Genomic DNA, 17458 nt, shown 5'->3' on the forward strand with positions numbered 1-17458 from the left:
AGTGCAAAACACAACTATAAAGCTCATTACAGGCCACAGGAAATTTGACCATGTCACATGAAGGCTGCTGACTGGCTGCCCATCTCATTTACAAGCTCCTCCTGCTTGTATTTAAAAACTTGAAATCTGGTGATCCCTCCTTCCTCTCCAAGCTACTACTCTCTTATTCCTCTAGCTCACTGTGGTCCTCGCAACATCAGCTTATTGTCCCATCTCCCTGTGATGAAGTCCATACCTCCACTAGGAATACTATTTTTTCTGTCCAAGGACCTCTACTCTGGAACCAACTGCCAGCCCACCTCAGACACTAATCATCCCTACAGCAATTTAAAGCTGATCTGAAAACACCTCTTTTTACGGAGGCTTATACTTAATTTAGGATCTTTTGAGATGCAATGCTGCCTGCGCAGCTGCCCTCATGTGCAGTCCTCCCCCTGCTTTCCTACGAGTTTTGTAGTTCTCTCGCTATATCCATATCTTGTCTACAAGTTTTTCTTCCCCCCCCCCCCCTTTTTTTTAGTCCGCAAGCCACTCGGGCACATTTTATAATGGGCAGGATAGTAAATGATTTCAATAAGCTTGAAACTCACTGGGTTCTGCCACAAATTTATGTAAATGTGTGCTGAAGTGGCAGCCCCATTATACTCCATGTGCAAATGTAAAAATCATGGAAGAACACACATGTACTGTGACTAAATTAAAGCACATTGTAACTTCTGCCCCTGACCTTGCACGCCCAGATCACACACACAAGAGTTTTTCTTGTACCCTATAGCTGAAGAGAACAGTGTAAGTACAGCACTCACACAGTGTTTAAAAAGGATAGATTGCCCAAATGATTTCTTTTTCAGCTTTCTTAGTTCTCCTGAATTGAAAATGGGAACCTGTGAAATGCATGTACTGGCTGCTTATGCTCTTCTGCAGAAGTTTACATACATCATTGGTGATCAAACCACATACATATATAGCCATCAACCCACTTAAATTTATTGAGAAGGGATTAGGACTGAAAGAATAATCCAGTGGACTCCTGTGTTTCAAGTACAGAATGTAAAGTTTGAATTACTGAAAGAAGCGAAAGTGTAAGTTGAAGGAATCTCCAGTGCTCCAATCATATGACCTTCAGAGAACTGGTCCAGAACAAACTATCACCCAGTGGCGTAGGAAGGGGGGGCGGTGGGGCGGTCCGCCCCGGGTGCACGCCGCTGGGGGATGTCGGCGCCTCGCTGGTTCCTTGCTCTCTCTGCCCTGGAACAGGTTACTTCCAGTTCCGGGGCAGAGAGAGCAGGGAACCAGCGAGGTGCCGACACCCCCCAGTGGCGTGCACTCGGCGGATTGGCTCTCCCGCCCGCCCCTCACCGCCTTCCAGGTATGTTCTCGGGGGGGGGGGTGCGCTCCGGAGGGGGCAGGGTGCGCTGCGGCGACCCGCCCCGGGTGTCAGCTGCCCTCGCGACGCCACTGCTATCACCTTATCATCCTACAGTATATATTGAAGGAAGTAGCCAGTGTGAGGGAGTCAGCAGGCTTTGCAATTGTACAGCTTGATCCAAACCAGAGCCAGTATTCCCAGGGCTGCCAAGGGGGTGGGGGGGCAGGGGTTGCAAGATTCCCCCAGGTCTGGCCTCCAAGAGGGGGCCGGCACCGGGGTCTGTTTCTCTCCTGCTCTTGATGGGACCTGGGTGATCGTGTCTCGACAGGAGCAGGAGAGAGAAAACTCAGGCGCCAGGCCCCCTTTAGAGGCAGAGGAGGAGCAGACACAGGGTTTTGGGGCCTCTGGTTTGGCTGGCAGGGGTCCCCAATCCCTGCCAACAGAAGTCTTCCAGTGCTGTTCTCCGCCACATTGTCTGATCTGAAAATATCTAGTTAGCACCTGTCACAAAACCAGCTATTTTGGGCCAGGTAATGTGGCGGAGAACAGCGCTGGAGGAAGGCTTCTGCTGGCGGGGCTTGGGGACCCCCACCAGCCTAGGTATGTGGAGTTGTGGCGGGGGCAGGGAGATAGGGTAAAATGCCCCCCCCCCCCCACACACACAATTTTTTTGGTCTGGCTATGCGGCAATCCTGGGGGGGGGGGGGGTGGCGGCAGCAGTGGCCCTGCCCCGGGAATGGCTCAGTCTTTTGATGGCCCTGAATATTCCTTTGTGTCTGCTTCAGACTGTGTGTTTGCTTCAGTACTGTGAGCTGACTGCCTTGGTAGCCAGGATTCCCAACCAGAAATATGGATCATTTATGCTTTGCTGTCCTGGTGGTTTGCTAATAACCCCACTATGAAAAATGTATCAGTTTGGACTAGAAAGAAAGGTTCTTTGGTGACAGGAAACATATTAGCAGACTCACTGGCAAAAAAGAGGCATGCCATGTAGGCCCCACATGCCCACGGTACAAGCAGACTTACATAATTGCCATTGCAATATGTTCCACAGATTAGGATCATGGGATACCATCAGATTATTTCATATAACTGTAGCTTTACAATTTGAAACTAGTGCAGTATTCTGCAGATAACACATATCAAGCACACACCTTTTCTCACACTCATACAGAAAGACATTTTATGTGTGAAACAGGAGAGATGCTTAGCTATAGCTATCCCCAGAGCTCAAGCTCATTGGGTCCGTGATGGAGGGCCTATGCGGTCCCCCAAAACTGATGAAATGCAGTCTATCCTTAACATGTAGGTAGTGTAATGGCCAGAAACGAACATGACATACATGATCATGTTTCTTCTTTGTAATTTATGCCTCATTTGAGAAGCAACCTAAAGAAGAGGACAGAAAATGAGCGTTGCCTCCATGTGGCCCATTTGAGAGGTTGCAGATAGATGACGTGGGCTCTCTTTCTTTAACAGCTGGGGGGAAAAAGGTTTTTACACACTTGATTCCTTTTCTCATTCAGTAGAAGCATTCCTTATACCAGATCAGATTGCAAGGACCTCCTAAAACTACTGATTCTGATAATGGTCCAGCTTATGATCTTCTGGACACAGAACAACAATTGCACATCTCTCACCAACAACAACAGTTAGAAAAGCAAGTCTTCCTTTAGATGTTGGGCTGGTTTAGCTTGCTGTTGGATTGGAAGGAATAAAAAAAACAGGTTCTGATGTTTTCTGTCTTGCAATCTGTGCTATGATTACATAAACCAAAATCAAAATGCTAGCAGCTTTCAACAAAATGGCACCAGTTGGAGATCACTTGTTGAAAAAAGATACCTTAATAATTCCCATATAAAATAAAAACTCGGCTACAGTTGGTGGCATAAAAAACAACTCGAAACGGTTGTGTTTCAGCATGGTGCCTGAGTCAAGAGTCATAAAATCAAAAAAATGTGTCACTCGGTTAAGTAGCAATAGGCTATTATATACATATCAAGTCACAACAGGTTGAAGGGCACTTCAACAAGTGGGTCTCCAACTGGTGCTATTCTGTGGAGAATTCATAAGGAATTCTTTTCCTTCTTCTGTTTTTAACTGTACCCTGATCCACAGCCTGGCGCTTCTTATATGGTAAATGATAAACTTTATTGAGTGGTGGAACAACTTTACCAGGAAGTTTCAGTACATCTAATAAACATTTCTTAAACAGTTACCTAGGTGCCATTATGGATACATAAAGGAAATTAAAAATTCTTAAGCTAGGATGCCTCAGATTGTTTTCTAATTGCTTACAGATATGGTAGCAAACAACACCGTTTTGTAGGGTTTTCACCTTTATTCCCTGTACTGCTATTAATTTCTGTTCCATAATATCAATTCACACCAAAACACTTTGAATTTTATTTCTGCCACGGTCATCCAAATAGTAAGATCCTCCATAGATTTCTTGGCCAAATAAATACAGTAAATCTAATGCAAGCGAATGACTGCTTGCCACTTGTCTCAAAAGTTACTGTTGAAAAGAAAGTTCCTCCCAACTTCCCAGGTACCCTAAAGAGAATAGGAACCAACCTCACAACCTCAGAAGGGTCCAAAGAAGAGCCAACAAAGTCACACCACTGCCTGAATTCAGAGCATCTTGGGCTGTGTGACCAGACTCTACTAGTGAAGCATCCTGTGCTGGTTCCAACTGATCTGTCCTAATGATGTCCAACAATGCAGGTAAGGAACTCTCTGCACCTCTTGATGCCAGTTGGTTGGGGAGGAGTAAGGTGGGCAGACTCAGCAAGATGCATTCCTCAGAGTTTGGTAGCCCTCCTTCCACCATTGCTTTAGCAAGGAAGCCTCCAGTGTCTCCAGTGTTAGAACTTAGAAGTAACAGTCAGGAACTGAACCATCAACCTCTGGCCTCCTGGCTGGGTACTCAGGGAAACATTCTTCACCTTGACCTTTTGTTTGTTGATCGTTGTAGTCACAAAGAAAAGATAAGAAAGCGTCTGCCCAGTGTCATGCAGTGGTGACCATCTTGGCCTCTGTGCACTCTCTATTCATGGTATTAATTCAAAATAGCATATATTGTGAATTCCTTCTCTTTCTCCATTTACCTTAACTAGCAGCTGTGATTAGGGGGGGCAGACTCTTAGCCTATCTAGTCTAGTATCTCTCTCAAGCAATTGGTTTAATAAAAGCCTCCTCTCAGCCACCTTGTACAAAACTGTTGCAATAATTGTCTATCAGGAGAAAGTCCAAAAGGAAAAAACAAACCCTTCCACGCTCTAAAACGTTTTGCAATATCCTTGAAACCTATTCAAATAATTAGAGGTTTTCTCTTTGGTGTTTTGGGGAGTTTCAATGAACCAAAAGACCAGTTTGTCTGCATATGCCTTATTCAGTTTCTCTACGTATTCTATGGAGGCACCTTCACGTCCATAAGATGCAACTTCTTTGTGCCAGCATTAAGATTTGGATCTGTAATAATCACCTAATCTAAATTTGTTATTTTTCATAGTCTATTTCATTGCTGGATTTGGGGACAGTCCCAGAAAAAAAAAGGTTTTATAAGAATTAAGTGTGGTTCCATTCTACCCTTCCTTTGAAGTCTTTACTACATGCTCTACTATCATCCTTGAAACATATGCAGGAATGGTGATAAATGAGGTAGAATGTTGAGAGAAAACAAAAGGCACAGAATGCTGAGTCAATGACATGTTCTGCAGTTTTCAAAGATGCCTGTTGACTTTTGTTTGAAGACTGAAACATATCTTGGATTGACAACTGCTAATTTCCTGTTTCCTTTGTCATGGGTCATTAGGGTAGTTGCCCTCCTTCTCATGTACTTAAGATCAAGCTTCTGGAACATAATTACAGGGCTGAGCCCACAATGACAGATTTTTAGGATCAAAAGTATAGTGTTAGATTCTACATATGGCACCTTAAGAATCATCGCTGAAAAAAAATATGCCTAGGTGTAGTCTATAAACTATGCCTAAAGTAAGGCACGGTTTATAAAATATGTCTAACACCCGTCTGCATGACTAAATTTGATCATGGGCATTTACGGCAAGGTTAGGTGCAGAGCGGGTGTATTCTGTAACAGTGTGCACAGTTTTTAGAAATGCCCACAACCTGCACATACCACGTCCACTTTTCCAATCTGCAACTTAGAATTTACATGAATCACTTTAAAAAAGAAGTTTAGAAAGTTGTACATGTAAATTCTAATTAATGGCAATTAATATAATTGCTTAAGTGGCAATTATTGGCACTAATTGGCTTAAGATAATTAAGTTGTGCACACTAATCAGAATACGACCTCATTTGTGCATGCAACTCAAGTCACAGTATACAGAAACTTGGGGATAATGTGTGCAACTCCATTTTGAACTGTTGCAAAATTTTCACTTCCTTACAGATGCTTACCAGCCAAAATAACTGTAGCCCCAATTTCAAACAACACTTTTCTTTCTACACTTTGCAACCTGTAATTATTTGCAAAGAAGGAAATAAAGGTTATGGTAATGAGTTTGTGCAATATTCAAGACTAATCTTTTGTGTTCAGGCTCCAACCAACATCAGTAATGAAGCTGCACAACACACTAGTGTAAGAAAGCATTCTATGTTTTACTGGCAATGGCAAATGTACACACAATAACACATGAAATGGCATTAATTTGACATGTCTGCACTGGGAATAAGCATACATTTCAAAGTGCATATTTTCCGTACTGGGGAGTTTTGACTCCTCTTTCATTTTTTGCATTTTCTTTGCAGAAGAATATCCATTTGAATCCTGATGGATCTTATATTGTCTCTTCTTCTCTTTAGTCTCAGGCTCTAGGTTCAGATTAATGACTGAACAGGAAAAGCAGCAGGATTAGTGTTATATTCAGGAGCCCAGGGCAGAATCCAAGGAGGGGTCCCAAAGCCTGCCTGCAGCCCACGTCTCCTTCAGCTTGAGGCACCCTGCAGCATTGTGGGGGAGGGGGGCAGGGGATTTCTCTGTTTGCCACCCCCTAATCTGCCTCTCATAAAGTATTTGGATTTAGTTGATGCCTTTCTCATTGGTTCAAGATGAGTTCCTTTCAAGTACAATAGGTATTTTCTTGTCTACAAAGTGCTTACAATCTAGGTGTGTACCTGAAACAATAAAGGGCTAAGTGATTTGTCCAAATCACAAGAAGAAGCAGTGGGATTTGAACCTGGCTTCCCTGGTTTGTAGCCTGCTGCACTGGCCCATTAGGCTACTCCTCCACTCCAAAGTATACCAAGAAGGATGAAGCATACATCTTGAAGGGTCAAGGGAGCGTGTGAGATAGAACACAAGCATGAAAGCTAAAAGTCCCAGCTGCTGTTACCATACATAGCCAAAGGGAGAAGGCAGGAACAATTTGTAAATTAAAAGCTGCAGTGATGGATATAAAGGACAGCACAGAAAAAGTAGTCACATTTAACATTCTTCTTCCACAGTGGCAACTCAATGTAATTTACCTAAAGAAGAAAGAGAACAAGAAAAAAGAAAAGAAAGAATAAAGAAGAGAGAAATGAGATTAAGCATTATTTTTAAAAATGGTACAGTTTCATTTTAATATAATATACAACAAAACCAATAATGGGCTTGGTCATATTTTATAACGCCATTCCTAAGTAAGGGGTTCATGTATTAACCAGCCTGATTAGCAGCAGGTATTATATCTCAGTTAAATGCAGTATGTAGAAAACTAATGAGATTCACAATGCAACAGTCTTAAAACGGTCATGCAAGATGAATACATCCATGTCAGATCTGATGCCAGCCTTGAGAAATGTGAGTGGATAACACAGATTGCATGGGATCTGGCTCAGGGAAGAGCAGTCGAGGAAGGGGCCTTTTTCTCTCCTCCCATCCCCCAGCAAAGGTTCCTCCCATCCGGTCCTCTGAGATCTGGCTAGCTCCCCTCTAAATAGTAATTTGGCACCAGACTATCAGGCAGGAAAATGACTCCCTACTGCTGGTGAAGGCTGGAGTTTTTCCATAGAGAGGTGAGTACATTTTTTTGGGAAGCGTGTATTGTCGTAACAGAAAACAAAAAACTACCCTCAAAGCGCTCATGTTGGGTTGGGAGAGAGAGACAGACAGAGAGTGAGACTCTCATCTCATAACAGGGCCTGAGTGTGCAAGAGTTCAGGGCCAGAGGCCTACTTGGTACTGGCACAATTATACACCACCTGATATGTAGTTAAAAGCCTCATGTTAAAAAAGTTTTTTTTTTTTTTTTACTTAACCGTTATACTGCCTCCCTGAACCCCATGAAACACATTTATGCCAGCATAAATATACAATTTTTAATAAACAGGTACCTTAAAAATATTAAAATGTCAACTGGGAAACAATCTGAATAAAATGACTCTCCCATCACTATCCCAAATACAGGAAAAAATGGGTAGTGGGGCACAATTCAGAGATATAATCCATTATATAGCCTAATACTCTCTACTTCTGAGGAAATAATCCTAATTTCTCAATTCATCATGCCCAGCCACTCAACAGAGTTTTCTGCAGTCATCCTTCACACACAAACAGGGTTTAAAGGGTCAAGGGTAAAGAGTAGTAGATTTGATATACTGCCTTTCTGTGGTTCAACCAAAGTGGTTTATATTTATTATATATAAACAGGGTTTAGCAATTAACTGGAAATAAAGGCGCCCTAACCTTTTTTTCTAATTTTAGGAAATTAGGTTCCTGGCTCACTTCCAGTGGAAGTATGTTCCACAGAATAGGAAATGTTTTCTAACCCTCTCCTGAACGTACATCTCTGGCATTATTTGCATAAAAATTTATATCAACATTAGCACTATAAGGAGATCTGGTGGTAATGCTAATGTGTATGCATTAAGGATCATAGTACATAGACATTAGGACAATTTTCAATGTCATTTATCTGAGAAAATAGGGAGAGATATAATCTAGTTAAAACACAAAACCAGAAGCAGAGAAATAAAAGTACCAGAGCCATTTAGTCCCCACATAAAAGTGCTAATGTAAAATGCACTATGGCAGTGGTTCGCAAACCCGGTCCTGGAAGCACACCGAGAGATTTGCATGTGCTGCCTCCACTGCATGCAAATCCCTCATGAATATTCATTGTGCTTAGCCTGAAAACCTGACTGGCCGGGATGCCTCCAGGACCAAGTTTGAGAATCACTGCACTATGGGTTAGATTTAGTGAATGGTGCTGAAAAATTGGCACCGAAAAAATTCAGTACTCAACACTATTCTACAATGGCCATTCAAAGATGAGCGCCCATTATAGAATGGCACTGCATGTCAATTTTGGCGCTCAGTTTGGTGCCAGGACTTACAGTACACTTGCTGAAAAACCAGATATAATTCCCAGTGCCCAATTTGGGCACGCATCCCCGGTATTTTATAACACCTCCCCTTCTTGGTTATGTGCTATAGGATTTGAGCACACATTGTTATAGGTAGTGTGTAGCAAAATGTGCACCCAAGACCAAACTGGTGCTAAGTAGCACCCAATTATTAGCACTAAATGGCTCCTTAGCTAATTTAATTGGGTGCACATCTCGGATCAGTGCTCAATTTTGGGCGACATATATAGAATCCAGGAGTGTATGTCTTATCATCGGTTCAGTGCACAGCCAACCAATAGACTGTTGCAGCTTATTCACCTGTTTAGTACCCATGTTGTTTTAATCATTCGAATGATACATGAAATTTCCTAACTCATTATTTGTCCTGTTTGTCTGTCAAGCAGGAACTGACTTGTTTGTGTACATCTAGCACACCTATAGAAATGGTAAGTAGCAGGGGCGTATCTGGAATCCGGCGGTAGGGGGGGCCAGAGCCAGAGAGGGGGGGCACATTTTTGCCTCCCTCCCCCCCCCCCGCTGCCGCCGCCTCTCTCCACCCCCTCCCCGCCGTCAACCCTCCCCCGCTGCTTACTTTTGCTGGCGGGGGGCCCCAACCCCCGCCAGCCGAGGTCCAACCCGCAATCTCCATATTTCATCTTCCTCCGTGGCCATGTGCTTCAAGGAAGTAACGCTGCAGTGCTGATTCGTTGAATCCAGTTCGGCGTCTGACGTCGCTGCGACGTCAGATGCCGAACTGGATTCAACGAATCAGCACTGCAGCGTTACTTCCTTGAAGCACATGGCCACGGAGGAAGACGAAATATGGAGATTGTGGGTTGGACCTCGGCTGGCGGGGGTTGGGGTCCCCCGCCAGCAAAAGTAAGCAGCGGGGGAGGGTTGACGGCGGGGAGGGGGGCCAGGGCGAAATCTGCGGGGGCCCAGGCCCCTGTGGCCCCACGCAGATACGCCCCTGGTAAGTAGTCAGGGGCAGCCCTGCCATTAGGCCAACAGAGGCAGGGGACTGAGGCAGAACTTTTCTGGAAACATCTCCCTCTTCCTTCCTCCACCCTGTTTCATGCATTTACCTTATTTTTACATTTTTTAAAAAGTGGTGGTGGTAGCAATTCTCATATGCTGCCTTGCCGCCACTGCCCACCTCTCTGATGTATCTTCCTGTTTCCTCAGAGGTGCTGTTGCTGCCAGCTTTTGGGAAATGGAGAAACAAGGTAAACTCGGGGAAGGGGGTGGAGGAAGGAAGAGGGGAGATTGCATAACTTGGCTTGGAGGGGGGAGCCACATCTCAACCCTGCCTCAGGTGGTCTCTTGCCTTGACCTGCTCCTGTAAATAGTAGCAGTAGTAAAAGTATAAGGGAGAACTTTGTATGAGATGTCTACGTAGGAAAATTCTGATCAAAAGAGTCAATGCATCTTGTATTTCATCTTTGCAGAATAAGCTGTTGCTTTTGGAAAGCTATTGGAGACTATGGACACTTGGCCATCCTTGGATCAGCATTTGGTGTCTTCTACCCCTTTGCTTTTTGCTTGTGTTTTGTAGAAGTTCTGGTTTCCCCCTTTTGTTGTTTTTAGGTAGGAAAATTGACATCTAGGTCCATGCAGTAAAAAAAACCCCTTAGTAGTTTAGAACAGACACAACAAACACAGAGTCTTTTCTAAAATACAAACAGAACTGACAAAGAAGCAAGTGTATCGGGTAGGGTACACATTAGAAAAAGCTATCTTACAAAAGAAAACACTCAAAAACAGAGCAGCATCACTCAGGGCTTTACATCTGTAAATAGCATTTACTTTCACTTAGAATTTAATTTAGTAACTGGATTTATCAACCGCCTTTTCATTCACGTAGCTTGACTCCTAGCAGTAGTACCACAAGACTACTGCTAGAGTCCTGGCTGTGCTGTTTTTGAAAATGGAAACACTGGGACAAAAATAACTAGGGCTTGTCCCTGCCCCTGACGAGCTGGTAGATGGCAGGGGTGGAGGAGTGGAGTGAAGAGTGTGGGGATCTCTGTTTTGCTACTTATACATATAGTGGCAGATTTTGGCAAGCTGCACATCAATGGGAAGAATATTATAAAGTCATCCTCCAAAACTAAATTTTTGGCAATTCAGGGTTGTATTGAATGCCAGAGTTGTAAGCACAATTCTCCACTCAAGTACTTCTCCAAACCCCAGATCCAAACAAAATGTTAGTCAACAATTACACACAACTCAAAGCAGGTGTAAATGACAATGGAAACATTTTCTTGGATATGCCTGTATTGCCATTCTAAAATATGAAATACACATATACCTTGTAACTCCACCCAAACCACACCCATGGCAGGCCTCCTTCAATCCTATATGTGCCACTGGCATATATACATACACGTAGCACCTTTTCTAAAATTCTTCAGTCTCTTTGGAAGCTGAGGAGAATCAGATCATATTTCTCACTTGACATCTTTACACTGCTAGTTCAATCCTTGGTTTTAACTCAGTTTGATTACTGCAATTCCATACATGCTGGATGTAAAGAGGGTGTCCTAAAATGGCCCAAAATACTGCAGCTAGGTTTGTCCTCAAGGCATCATGTTTTGATAGAGCCACTCCATTATTATGCAAGCTGCACTGGTTGCCCATTAAAGCCAGGGTTATTTTAAAATTATGTGTATTTGTATTTCAAATATTATATGTCATGACACTGGATTGTATGTAGCCCTTAATAACTCTTCCCATACGCAATATAACTTATACTCTGGAAGATAAAGTCTAAGGTAGTCCCTAGAATCAGAGGAGAGTGCATTATAAGTCAGTTCACTCTGCTGACTTTAAATACCAGGGTTCTACGTGGTAGAATTCACAGCCAATGGCAATCGATTACTTGGTATTTCGCAAAAGATTGAAAATTCTCCTCTTTGAGAAGTTTCTGTCCATTGATGGAGTATCTTAGATTGCAACTGGCCATCAATGGTCTATATTTGATATTTTGTTTATGGCTTTTTAAACCTTGTTTGTTGTTTATTTACTGTTAGCCACATCAAACACAAGTATGTTTGGGATAATGTGGGGTATAAATATCAAAATAGATAAAATAAATAAACAAACATGCTTCCCAATTTGCACATGCATATCCATGAAGTGGAGGAGTAGCCTAGTGCATTAGTGCAGCAGGCTTTGATTCTGGTGAAATGGGTTCAATTTCCATTGTAGCTCCTTGTGACTCTGGGCAAGTCATTTAACCCTCCATTGCCCCAGATACAAAATAGGTTCCTGTATATAAATGTAAACCACTTTGACTGTAACCACAGAACGGCAATATATCAAGTCCCTTTCCCTTTTTACACATGTAAATAGTGCAGAACTCTTCTAAAATCGCCTTTATAATGCACATATGTTTTATCCACATTTAAGGAATTCCATTTGGCCAGGTTCAGCAAATATACGCTCCCTATACATTTGCATACTATTTTACCACAGGAAATTTTACTATGGAATTCAGGCAGCCTGACTCTTAGTGGTAGTACAGCAAGATTACTGCTATTTTTTGAAAGTTGAACCACTGGGGCAACAATGACCAGAACTTGTCCTTGCCCCCTTTTAGGTCCCAGGGGTACTCCAGTAGATGTCTAGGTTGGGAAGCAGGGCAAATGGGGAGGAGGTAGGATCTTTTTTTAACTATGGATCAGAAAGGTAGGGAGTGGTTCCAGGGGATGGGGTTCATTGTTTTAACAATGAATTGGGAGAATATGGGTGGGAGCTCTTTATTTCATAAGGGATCAGGTTAGTGGGGGGGGGGGGGGGGGGGGGGAAGCTATTTTTGTATCTTCACAAGCCCTTATTACTTTATCCCTGGGAAGATATTCTTAGGTATTAACACCTTCTCTGAAGATGTTGCTATGTTTCTATGAATAAAACTGCTAAGTTTAATGCAAATTAATTTATTCATTTAGCATGCAAAATAATGAGCTGCTTTGCATACAGTACAGCTCTTTATTTTCAAATGTGCATTGGGTTGCACATTTTGGGCTAGAATATATATGGCACCTGAAAAATCCGTGCAAAAAAAAATACATCTAGGCATATTCTCTAAAGTATGCCTAAATATAAGCGTACTTTATAGAATAGGCCTAAATGTCCACACAGTTTATAGTATAAGCCGAGCACCCATCTGCACAGCTAAATTTAGTCGAGGGCAGTTATGCTAAGTAAAGCAGTGTAAATCCTGATGCCTAATTAGGCGTGGACTGGGTGTATTCTATAACAACATACATAGATTTGAGAAGCATCCATGACCCGCCCATTCCACACCTATCGCCACACCCCCTTTTCAACTATGCGACTTGGAATTTATGTGCATCACATTGCAGAATACGCGTAGACAGTTCTGCATGTAAATTTTAATTAAAGCCAATTAGTGTTAACTGCTTGTTAAATGGCAATTATCAGCACTGATAATCCAGACTATGACTGGATTTGCACGCACAACGTAAGTCATGCTATATAGAATATGGGAGTTTAAGCCTGATTTTACATAGAGTTTCTAGATCCTAATTGAGATGCCCAGGTCAGGATGTGCACAACTATTTTACAAAAGGCTTGCTGAGCATGGAGCCTTTTGTTAAAACACACATAAGGATGCCATGAAATATAAGTGTAGATTGCAGCACATACAGTGCAAACAGCCATTTCAGAGATAGCACATTAAAAAAAAAGAACAGCATAATTCAGGGTTTTGAATGTGCAATTGCCAATTTCATAACCTATAGTGTCAGCACTTATATACATAAGTGACAGAAAGGAAGAGTCAATTGACTTTTTTGTTGAGGTGGGTTTTTAACACCAGAGAGGAAAACACAATTGTCCCCTCAATCACTTAGGTCCAAACAAGCTGCTTCAGAGCAGGTGTAAATACTGATGTCTAGTTTCTTTTTAAGTTTGTGTAGCAGCCCCCCTCATTAGTTGGGGTTGAAGGTTACCCTAGAGGTTGGTGTCTACTTATTGCTTGGAGAGCCCCACTGCGTTCGCATAGGATTATCCAAAGATCTTTTTCAAGACCACTTTTTCCAACACCATTAGATATATTAACCTATTGGTAGATTGACTCATCAGATGTTTTGATTCTCCAGATCAGTATCAAGACTCTTTAGGCAGGCCTTTTGGCCAAAACATAGTGCTGTGTCGAGTCTTCTATCACCAATAAACATTGCTCTTTTAAACTTTTGAAGTCTGTTGGGTTTGTCCATGGAGAGCCATTATCCACTTCCCACTGTTCTTTTACCTACCAAATTTACCTTCTTACATGAAACACAGATCATAGAGAGTTCCCTTCTAGTAAGTTTTAGAGGGTAGTAAGCAAGATGCAAAAAAGGTGGGCTTTTACCACACTTTGATTTACCATGAGAATCATCACGGAGTGGAGGAGTAGCCTAGTGGTGAGTGCAGGGGCCTTAGAACCTGGGGAATTGGGTTCAATCCCCACTGCAGCTCCTTGTGACTCTGGGCAAGTCACTTAACCCTCCACTGCCCCAGGTACAAAAGACGTACCTGTATATAAAATGTAAACCACTTTGATTGTAACCACAGAAAGGTGGTATATCAAGTCCCATCCCATTTTTAAAAAATGTAGCTAGGAAGCAGCTGTTTGTGCATCTTCCTAAGACTTCAGCCATGCTGGTGGTGGACAAGGCAGCATGTTGAACAGAGTAAAGTTTAGTCTGGGCACTGCCTAGGAACACCAGCTGGTTGGTCCCATATTTGTGGCTAGTGTAAGACAACTAACCTTTACTTAAATTAGCTGTGTGTAGTCTGGTAGTCTGGCAAATGGGGTGTAAGTGTGCAGGGAGTATATGGGGCTGGACTCCTGCTGCATGCTGGTTGGCACAGACATTGTAATACTTAGGGTAGCAGTAGCTGCTGCCCCTTCTTTGGGGCCACAGTGCAAAAGGTCTACCTATCCTCTTTATCAAGGGGGACCTATGATGAGAACTTTGTTCCAGAGCCTGCGTGCTGGTTTCCACAAATGCTTATGTCAACTACCATCCAGCCCTATTAACCCCAACTGTTATAGGATTATGAACAGATTGTGAACCCCCAGAGGGACAGATGGCTACAGAGTGCAATCGTGATGCATATGGACAGTCAACCCTACTTACTACTACTTATTATCATTTCTATAGTGCTAGTAGACATACACAGTGCTGTACATATGATATACAGGTACTTTCTCTGTCCCTAGTGTGCTCACAATCTAATTTTTTTTTTGCATCTGGGGCAATGGAGGGTTAAGTGACTTGCCCAGGGTCACAGGGAGCTGTTATATATCTTCCAGTGATTTTGAACACAGACCCCTGACATAGACTTTTTGCTGAAACACAGTGCTGTGTCGGGTCCTGAAGAATAAAGATTGTTTTCCACTATATTCCTCGTTTTGCAGGGTTTTTTGGAAGCACCCTGCTGAACACACTACTCCCTACTCTGGGAGTGATTAATTCCTGACATGACATTGCTATAACATAGTTTAGTAAATAGAGTCCAATACTTGAGTCTTACACATATTAATTTAAGCAATTAGGCTTAAATTAGATCCACCTGATATTCATCCAGCAGCAGGCAGCACGGTCAGCTGCCGCTGCTAGCGCTGACCCTGGGCATTCAGTGCCGGGCCATATCCAGTGACCGGCATTGAATATCCGGTTTCAGTTTTGTTTGTGACAACTTAACCAGTTAAGCTGTTATTCAGACCTAACCGGTTAAGTGCTTAGGACTAGATTCTATATATTATGCTTAAAAATTTGGCGCCAAAATGAAATTCGCTTAGGTATATTCTATAAAGTACGCTTCAATTTAGGCGTACTTTATAAAATAAGCCTAAATTTCCATGCAGTTTATATAATACACCAAGCGCTGGTCCATGCAACTAAATTTTTTGTGGTCAATTACCCGAAGTAAAACCTGGTATAAATCCTGACACCTAAATTAGACACACAGCAGGTGTATTCTATAACAACGCATATAGATTTCAGAAATGCCCACGACCGCCCATTCCATGCCCATTACCACACCCACTTTTCAACTATGCTACTTATATTTAAGCACACTACATTACAGAACATGCTTAGTGAGTAGTGAGTGTAAATTCTAATTAATACAATTTAGTGCTGATAATTGGTCAAAATCCAATTATCAGCACTAATTAGCTTGTTAAAATAGGTTACGTGCACTGTTATGGAATATGTTTCGATTTCCGTTCAGAACATTTTGGCGCGATATATACAATCCTGAGGTTAATGGTTAAAGATAGGCCTGCTATTTATGCCATGTATCTTAACCGTTAAACTTAGCCACTTAGCACTGAATGTTTGTACTTCACCGGCTAAGTCGCATGACAGAGCCAGTTAGCGGAAATAACCAGCTATCTTGCACTGAATATTCACTATTTAACCGGCCAAGAGCTGTTCCTGGCTGGGTAAATAGCTCTGAATATCGGGCCCAATATGACTAAGATTCAAGTATTGTTTCTTTCTGGTCAAACTGATTCATGCCCAGAAGAAATGATATTTAATAATGTCAAAATATCCATTGTTCAAGAGGCACGCTATATAGGAGTAATTTTGGATTCATTCTATCTTTTTCTTCTCATCTTAAGGCCTCTTGTCTCAAGTCGCGCTAGAGGTCCCCAGTGTGGTAATGCCAAAAAATTTGTTGGCATTGCTATGAGAGAACCACTACGCAGCTTGATAAAAGAGGCCCTTAAAGAAACTGTGAATTTTTTTTTTTTTAAGCTGACAGTGCTCAGGAGACTGAAAGGTCTATTACTATCCAAAAGTTTTAGTTCTGTGATTCAAGCTATGATTGCATCATATTTTGATTATTGTAATTGGCTATATCTGGGCTTACCAACCCGTGCCATGAGATTTTTACAAACTGCACAAAATGCAACTACTAGATTACTATTGGGCTCATTTTCGAAAGAGAAGGACGTCCATCTTTTGACATAAATCGGAAGAAGGACGTCCTTCTCTCAAGGACGTCCAAATCGGTATAATCGAAACCCGATTTTGGACATCTCCAACTGCAGTCCTTCGCAAGGACGTCCAAAGTTCAATGGGGCGTGTCGGAGGTATAGCAAAGACGGGACTTGGGCGTGCCTAACACTTGGACGTCTTTGACCCATAATCAAAAAAAACAAGGACGTCTCTGACGAACAATTGGACATTTTCACCTGCACGTGTTTTTATTACGAATAAGGCACAAAAAGGTGCCTGAAATGACCAGATGACCACCAGAGAGAATCGGGTATGACCTCCCGTTACTCCCCCAGTGGTCACTAACCCCATCCCACCCTCAAAAAACATCTTTCAAAATATGTCACGCCAGCCTCAGATGTCATACTCAGGTCCATGACAGCGCATGCAGGTCCCTGGAGCAGTTTTAGTGGATACTGCAGTGCACTTCAGACAGGCGGACCCAGGGCCATACCCCCCCTACCTGTTACATTTGTGGAGGAAACAGCGAGCTCTCCAAAACCCACCACACCCATATATAAGTGCCCCCCTTCACCCATAAGGGCTATGGTAGTGGTATACAGTTGTGGGTAGTGGGTTATGGGGGGCTCAGCACACGGTAAGGGAGCTATGTTCCTGGGAGCATTTTATGAAGTCTACCACAGTGCCCCCTAGGGTGCCTGGTTGGTGTCCTGGCATGTCAGGGGGACCAGTGCACTACAAATGATGG

General features: G+C 42.7%; 1 protein-coding gene across 4 annotated transcripts in view; it reads right to left on the reverse strand.

The window, feature by feature from the left end:
- Nucleotides 1-5728: 5728 nt before the first annotated feature.
- Nucleotides 5729-17458, reverse strand: part of IL34 (interleukin 34) — a 144940-nt gene continuing 133210 nt past the window's right edge. For 3 of the 4 annotated variants that reach the window (XM_030203600.1, XM_030203601.1, XM_030203602.1), the window contains exon 7: nt 5730-6862. In XM_030203600.1, the coding sequence (XP_030059460.1) occupies nt 6849-6862 (14 nt within the window). In that variant the 3' untranslated portion in view covers nt 5730-6848. Of the gene's footprint in view, nt 6863-17458 lie in introns of all 4 variants that reach the window. The other variant, XM_030203604.1, reaches the window with a different exon arrangement.

The sequence above is a fragment of the Microcaecilia unicolor genome, chromosome 5, assembly GCF_901765095.1.
Source record: "Microcaecilia unicolor chromosome 5, aMicUni1.1, whole genome shotgun sequence".
Lineage (NCBI taxonomy): Eukaryota > Metazoa > Chordata > Amphibia > Gymnophiona > Siphonopidae > Microcaecilia > Microcaecilia unicolor.